Source organism: Micromys minutus, assembly GCF_963924665.1.
Source record: "Micromys minutus genome assembly, chromosome: 16".
Taxonomy (NCBI): Eukaryota; Metazoa; Chordata; class Mammalia; order Rodentia; family Muridae; genus Micromys; species Micromys minutus.
This window is the reverse complement of record NC_137985.1, coordinates 37,318,470-37,325,760: the sequence shown is the minus strand read 5'-3', so window position 1 is coordinate 37,325,760 and position 7,291 is coordinate 37,318,470. Positions and strand designations below refer to the sequence as shown.

Sequence of the window (7,291 nt, the reverse complement as noted above, 5' to 3'; positions counted from 1 at the left end):
AGCCTCTACAAGAATTGCTGACTTGGCCAGAGGGACTGATGATGTCATGGCCAGCTGCTGAAAGCCTTTAATATTCCTGTCTGCATTATAATTGTCTTGGGTTGGTTTCAGTTGCAAGGCCTGCCTGATGACTTTTCCTCCCTTACCCTCTTCTATCCTCCTGGCCCACGGTCCTCTGTGGCTCCTTAGGCTGACTGTGTCTACTCTAGGCTTCAGACTCTGTAACTCTAAAATAGATTCAGAGAGCAACCCCAGCTCCCTAACAACTGAGAGCATGGCCACAGAGGTGTCCAGGGACGAGTACCAAGTGTGACAAAGGCCACATGGGGAACATTACTGTGGTGCTGGTGTCTCATGTGGATCTCTTATCTGAAGGCTTCCTATTTGGCCTTCAGCAGTTTTGAAGGGTGGGGCTCCCCAAACCTGCCTGGTGTTGAGTCACTCTTTTTCCCCTGAAAAGGTTTTTTTACAGACATCTGTGCTATGCTATGTGTATCTCCGAGTTAGTGCTGATCGGGGAGCCTGGGTCTTGAGAGTGTCCCTTTCCAGGACAGCTCAAGACTGTACCTGCCAAATGGTTGGCAGCCTCATGGTCTGAGGTGGGTGGCTTCTCTCCAGCCTTCTTCAGGCACAGTCCCAGGCAGGAGGCCATTGCAAAGGCAGGGAGACTGGGAGCGAGTTGTGTTAATTTAGATATATGGCTGTTTAAGAAAAATGTTGAGAGCATTATTCTATTCATGCTAAATACCAAGTGATTCAGCCTCCTCCCCCACATTGCCTGTCAAATTGGGCTGTCTCTATAGTTCTTGGCAAATGGAACCCAATACAACCCAAACCCAGGATGGCCTGTGGTGCCTAGTCATATTTTACTCATTACTTTTTGAGGAAGGGTCCAGAGATGGGACCTCATGTTTCCTACTCTAGCTCATTCTTAGATAGTTGCTTTTGGACTGTTGCCTGTCACCCTCCCTTCCCCCTCCCCCAAATCCCAATGTCCCTGCTTCAGGACTCCAAGGTGTGTCCTCTCAGCAGACAGGTCTTCAGCTGCATTTCTGTAGAACTAGGGCTGTGAAGAAAAGGCAAGGTACAAACTTCAGCACAAAATCCCTGGCACTTCCAGAGAGAGCCAGGGTTGGCTGCAAGGCCAGGCCCGTGTGTTGGCGGGGGAACTCAACTGCTGTCGCTGGATGAGTCAGCAGAGAGAACACGCATCAATTTGGGCAAAGATTTCATGTCGGAGTCACCCTCAAGAGAAGCCCAGCATAGGGAGCTATAAAAAGTGGGAGACAGGAGGCAAGGGAATAGTGTGGGCTGGGGTACCCCAGAGTCCCATTGGACCTTCTGCACACAGAAGCACTCAGCCAGGCCATCCAGGTTGGGGACCTTGGAAGAGCACAGGAGAGACAGACACCAGGACAGACTCCAGAGGCTTGGTTTTATTGTGCAGTTCTTTTCTCAGTGAGATGCCGTAAGCTGTGGTGGTATTACACATGGTGGGGAGACAGGCAGTACTGACAGTGGGGAAGGAGATGCTTGGAAAAACTACCTTCCAAAAAGTGTGCACACTGAATCTCACTCCACCACCTGCCCCTGAGACTAAGGTCCTGTAAGAGGCAGGTCGCAAGACTCTGGTTGTCTGGGGGATCAGGGAGAGGAAGCGGGGCTAGCACAGAGGGGCAAGGGAAAGAAGAACAAAGAATCTCCCTTAGCAAGCTGGGTCCAACTGGGCGGCTCTAGGGCCCCTTCCTGCACTAACTTAGATCCTGTAGTCAGAGTTCTGGCTCCTTGGGAGCAGAGGAGGGGGACTTGTCTTCTTCTGCCGCCCTCTCTGTAGGCAGTGTGACCTTTGGAGACAGCGGGCTCAGGTTTTAGAGGTGGGGTGATCCCTTCCCCACCTCCTCCCCCTTTCCCCAACATTCCCTGGCTGAACCTGCATCTTTACTGAGTGTGCCCTGCCCCAAGATCCCTAGGGGGCTTCTTCAGTGATAGCAAGGGCTTGTATGTGGTGGGTGAGAATAGCCTGGTAAAATCTTAAGTTCTCATCTTTATTGTATGATCCACAAAGGTTCTGCAGTGCTCTCCTATCTAGAGGCCCCCCTCCCTGCTCACTGGGTGATACTTTCAACAGTGTATGACTGTACCAGGCACAGACACGGGCCGACTTCCTTCACCCATATTTCTTTCAGGCATCTGGCTGCCAAGGAGGAACTCGCCCCAGGGACTGACCACTGCCTCTGCCTCCTCACTACCTATATGCCCTTCTGTTCCACCAGGTCTCCAGGGAAGGACAAACAAAATAATCAGAGGCAGCCCTGGAGTATGGATTACAAAATGACAGCTAGTGGTGTGCATTGAGGGTGAAGTGGCAGAGGTGGGGGGTGGGGTGATGGCATGCAGCACTGGGGTTCCTTAAGAGGGACAGGGCCCCCATTTCTTCCCATGTTTTGAGATATTTGAAGGACTTGGGGAGGGAGTCGGCTGACCCGGAGAAGCAAGACCTCTGCAGCGGTTTCCTGTTCCTCCTCGGGGCCCAACCAGTCACAGAGAAATGAAATCCATGGCTTGAAGGAGGGAGAGGGAAAGCAGGAGCAGCAGCAGCCATGAAGTGTTCTGAACCAGCAGGCTTATGCCACCACACTTGACCAGCTTGTCTGTGGAGAGAGAAGGGGTCCCCGGGAGGAGGGGAGATCAAGACTCAGGCAGGCAAAGGCGAGGCCAGGTGTTAGCTGTTCATGGGAGCCAGCTGGTGCTTTGACATCTTAACGGCTCCACCTGATGGTGTCACAGAACCTCCACACTGCAAGAACCACCAGGCCACCACCTTTCCCATTTACAGTTTCCACAGCTGTGTTTTTACTACAAGCTCCTCCTATCTGGCCCCTGATCTCCTCCCCACCCCCAGAGGGCATCGGGGTTCCTCGGGGACCAGCAGTTAGGGGAACATGAGAAGGCTAGAGCACCCCTCTCCCCTCCGGCCTGGCTAATGGAGCTGTCTGTTGTTTAGGAGGCCCATTGGCTACCCCCGCCTGGCTAACCTGGACAGTTCATCTTTCTGGGGACTAGTCTCACCTCTGAACACACTGATACTTTTATTGGAGATTATGGGATTCTGGCCCGAGACTCGAAGTTCACACGAGTAGTCGCCCTCGTCCTTGTTGGTGAAGTTGGCTAGGGTAAGGACCTTGATATAGCGATCGCTGGAGACGGTGGTCCGGGAGCGGTACGTGTGCTCGGGTACCCCGAGGGTGCCTGACAGGACGTGCTTCTTCTTCTCTCGGGTCAGGCTGAACCCGTGTTGGATGGGCAAGTTGGTGTTATTTTCATGACGGCAGTCCAGGCGAAGGTTCTGGTTCACCAGGCAGGCTGTCAGGCTGGTCACCCTCTGCCCTCGGGACATCTGCAAGACTGGCACAGCAGTGCCTTCTCTGAATTGGGGGAGATACAGACTGGGGGGCCTCCCACCTGCAGGAAAGTAGACTTGACCTGGGAGGATGTGGGGTTTACACTCACCCCTGGGGATGTTCTACCACCTCCAGACTCCAATTTCCATCTAATCTACTCAAGTTCTGGGCCCCAACAATGTGTTTCAAGAACAGGAGATCAAGAGGAGAGAGAAAGAGAGAGACAGAGAAAGAGAGACAGAGAGAGAGAGACAGAGAAAAAGAGACAGAGAGTGTGTGTGTGTGTTTAAATGGTTTTTCAAGAAAGGGTTTCTCATCTTGAGAACAGCTCTGGCTGTCCTAGAACTTGCTCTGTAGACCAGGCTGGCCTCAAATATACAGATTCATGTGACTAGCTCTTGAGTGCTGGGATTAAAGGTGTGCACCACCACCGCTGCCCAGCAAGAGGATTCTGAGATACAGTATGGCATTTCCAATATGTCAAAGATCAGCACCAGCAGGTGATCAGTGAGGCGGAGGCGGCCCCGTCCCCTGCACCCCCAGCCACCCGTGCCGAATGCCAGCCCTGACCCTTGCCCAGTACCTGAAAGCAAGAGAGCAATGCTGACGGCTGGGTTCATGGTGCCAAGAGTTCCGTCCTGGATTCTGCGGTGGGGAAAGTTATGTGTCAGCCAAGTGATAGGACAAGTGGGTCCCCATTTACTGTGAGGACTTGAGATTCACAGAGCACGTGATGGACACCTCAGCCTCTCTCTCTATTCCCTTCTCTTGGAGGGTGATACTGCCTAAGGCTCTTTGCCACTCAGAGAAAGCCAAGAAGGTGGGAGCCCATGTCTTGGCTGTATGTCTGTGCTGTCCCTGAGCACCTCCCTGCTGGGTGACTTCATTACTTACCCACAGGGCTCACACCTTTGATCCCAGTACTCAAGTGGCAGAGGCAGACAGATTTTCAGGCCAGCCTGGTCTACAGAGTGAGTTTTAGAACAGCCAAGACTACACAGACACTGTCTTGAAAAAAACAAAAATAAAAATTAAAAAATGTATCTGGTGAGCTATGCATAGCTTTTACTGTCCTAACCGGTCTGACTGTGTGCTTTGGGGGTGTTAAGCTCAGCCATAGTGCTCTAGTCGGTCTCCAGAACTCAATCAGGTTTTCCAAATGAAAACTTTCATTTCCATTAAGCAAACAAACAAAAACCCAAACTCCTCCCTGAGCACTAGTTCTTGTTCAGAAGGTGATCCCTAATGTCCGGGTCAGCCCTAACATAGAGTAGATATTCCAATTCTTGCTAATTATTTACTGGTAGGCTTTCACTATGTAGTTTGGGCTGGCCTCAAACTCACTAAACTGCCCCTGTCTCCTGAGTGCTGGTATTATAGGCATGTAACACCACCTGGTTTATTATTTCTTTTTAATATTTATTTATTTATTTTATGTAGACACACCAGAAGAGGGCATCAGATCACATTGTAGATGGTTGTGAGCCACCATGTGGTTGCTGGGAATTGAACTCAGGACCTCTGAAAGAGCAGTCGGTGCTCTTAACCACTGATCCATCTCTCCAGCCCCTGGTTTATTATTTTATTGAAACAGTATCTCCGCTCCCAATGTATCTCAGGATGCCCTACTTCAGCTCCCTGAGAGCAAGATAAAAGATATTTACTGAAAAAATGAGGTTCTCTGAACCTTACACTCAAGTAGGATTGTGATGGGGTCTAAGAAAATAAGTATCCAGCATCATGCCCCATGTGATAAGTGGTCCAGAAATCCTAATGGTTAGGGATGAGATCAGGCAAGTGAGGTGCCACAGGGGCCTGTACAGGACACAGGATGTGAGTGAGAAGCCACAGCACTCTAATTGCACATAAGCCAGAGACGCTTGCAAATGGCCAGCTCTTGAGTATCCCAGGGGCTGCAGTTTTTCTGGTCCAGTGTTCAAGGCTATCCTGCAGAAGTTTTCTGCCTTCCCTGCAGTACCCTAGCTCAACATATTGGCAGGTAGTGTAGCCTGCCCTTGCCAAAGAGAGACTAGGGTCCCCAGCATGGGCTATGACAGTGAGTGTCATCTCAGCCCGAGGAGGAGCTGCAGCCAGGAGCCGGATCCCAAGGCACTGTGGCAGAGAAAGGAGACTATTTATTTATTTATTTATTTTAGAGACAAGGTCTCCTTAAGAAGCCCGGGTGAACTTGGAACTCGTGATGTGGCCCAAGTTGATCTCAAACTTGACCATTTGCTTCCACCTCCTGAGGGTTGCCCAGCAGCATAGGGCTTGGATCTGGTTAACAGTGGGTTATGGAGGAGAGAGTGCGGGCTTGGGATGCAGGGGAAGGAAGAGGGAGCACTAGAGGAAAGAAATGGGGCTGGGGCTGGAGAAGCCTGGCAGAACTAGATGGAAGGGGAAGCATCATCTGGCAGAGGCGCAGTTTGTTTTCGGTGCCCTGAATCTCACACCCAGTCTAACTTTGCGCCCTTTCCCTGAGGCCCCGCCTGGCTGACCCCACCCTGATGCTATTTCCGCATTTTTAGTCCTTCTCTACTAGTTGAGATTCTCCTCCTCCCCCCAATTCCCGCTCGCTCGCATCCATTTTAGCTCTCCCTTCCCCCCGCGCCTGCTACTCAGTCCCCTCCCGCAACATTGCGGTTTCCTTACCTGCGGTGCCCCGCACCCAGCCAGCCACGAGGTCACCCGGCAGATTCTCCCTCCAGCTTGCCACCCACCTCCTCCCTCTTTTCGCACCACTAGGGCGATCTGAGCTCGGGGACCTCTGAGTGGAAGGCAGAACCAAAGGTTGTCCTCGATGTCCTTCCCTCACGGTTCTCCTCCGGCACCCACTCTTAGAAAGCGCCCGTCAGCAATTAAAAAAAAAAAAAAAAAAAAAAAAAAAAAAAAAAAAACCATGATCCTGCACAACCTTCCACTTTCGCCCAGCCTGGGAGCAGGTCCCTTCCCCAGTTCCTGCGCCCCCATATAGGAGCGCTCTGGTATCCTTTCCCAAAGCTGTAGCTGGGAAAGGCTTGCACCCTCGCCCTGCGGCTGTCCTTGCATGCGCGGTCCCTCCCGACTCCTGCTCTCACCTGGACTCCTCTAGCTGCAGCCTCCTCCTGATGCGCCAACGCCTCCAGTTGCTGCACCCAGCCGAAGCCCGCAGTTTTCACCAAGGGTGGGGAGAGATGGGGGTAGCAGGGAGGGGCTCGAGATTCAGCCAATCGGAAGCTGAGGGGAAAGGATGGAGGGGGTGGGGTGGTCGGTGAGGGCTGACTGGAGGTGTTCCAATTGGGTGTCCGAAGTGGCTTGTAGCTACTTTAAAGAGGCACTCTCAGCCCTGAGGTTGGGCTGGCTAGCCCAGGGAAAAGTCCGTTAGGGACCCTGGGGATGGGGTGGGACAGCCTCCTTCTCATATACCTGGGATGCTCTTTTAAGGCTGTAATCCTTTCTTTGCTAGTTCCTTCAGAAACCCGGATAACTGGAGGGTAAAGGATGCTGTTGGGAGGCTAGCAAGCTTCCTCCTCCTTTTGCTTCTAGGCTGGAGACCGGCTCTTGAGCTTCAGTGACAGCCTTTGGCTTTGGAGCCTGCTTTTTCAGCAAAGGAAATGGATCGGTTGTCTTCTGTGCTAGAGCATCCCTTGAGAAGCAAGGCGAGGCGTGCACCAGCCTGGCCCATCTCTGCTGCTGGGGCATGCCCACCTCCCATTACTCAAAAACACTTTAGCTCTGCGGGGAAGCATTGTTTTTTCGCTTATGGCTCCAGATCTTGAACTCGCTCCTCCCTTCCTTCTTTCCTTCCTTCTTTCGAATTTTCGAGACAGGTTTTTTTCCTGTGTAACTCTGGCTGTCCCAAAACTCTCTCTATAGAGCAGGCTGGCCTTGAACTCGCAGAGATCCATCTG

At 52.1% G+C, this 7,291-nt stretch overlaps 1 protein-coding gene across 4 annotated transcripts; it reads right to left on the bottom strand.

The window, feature by feature from the left end:
• Nucleotides 1-1,437: 1,437 nt before the first annotated feature.
• THY1 (Thy-1 cell surface antigen) lies at nt 1,438-6,551 on the bottom strand. 4 transcript variants are annotated; one of them, XM_080929697.1, is made up of 5 exons: nt 6,479-6,551; nt 4,296-4,405; nt 3,985-4,046; nt 3,070-3,405; nt 1,438-2,651 (listed from the first exon to the last, which is right to left on the bottom strand). In XM_080929697.1, exons 3-5 carry the CDS (start codon nt 4,019-4,021, stop codon nt 2,539-2,541), a joined length of 486 nt encoding a protein of 161 aa, XP_080785823.1. In that variant the 5' UTR covers nt 4,022-4,046; nt 4,296-4,405; nt 6,479-6,551; the 3' UTR covers nt 1,438-2,538. The 4 variants fall into 4 exon arrangements, with proteins under 4 accessions (XP_080785823.1, XP_080785822.1, XP_080785824.1 ...); XM_080929696.1 differs by having other exon boundaries at nt 4,296-4,409; nt 6,479-6,545; XM_080929698.1 differs by lacking the exon at nt 4,296-4,405 and having other exon boundaries at nt 6,479-6,536.
• Between the last annotated feature and the right edge of the window lie 740 nt (nt 6,552-7,291).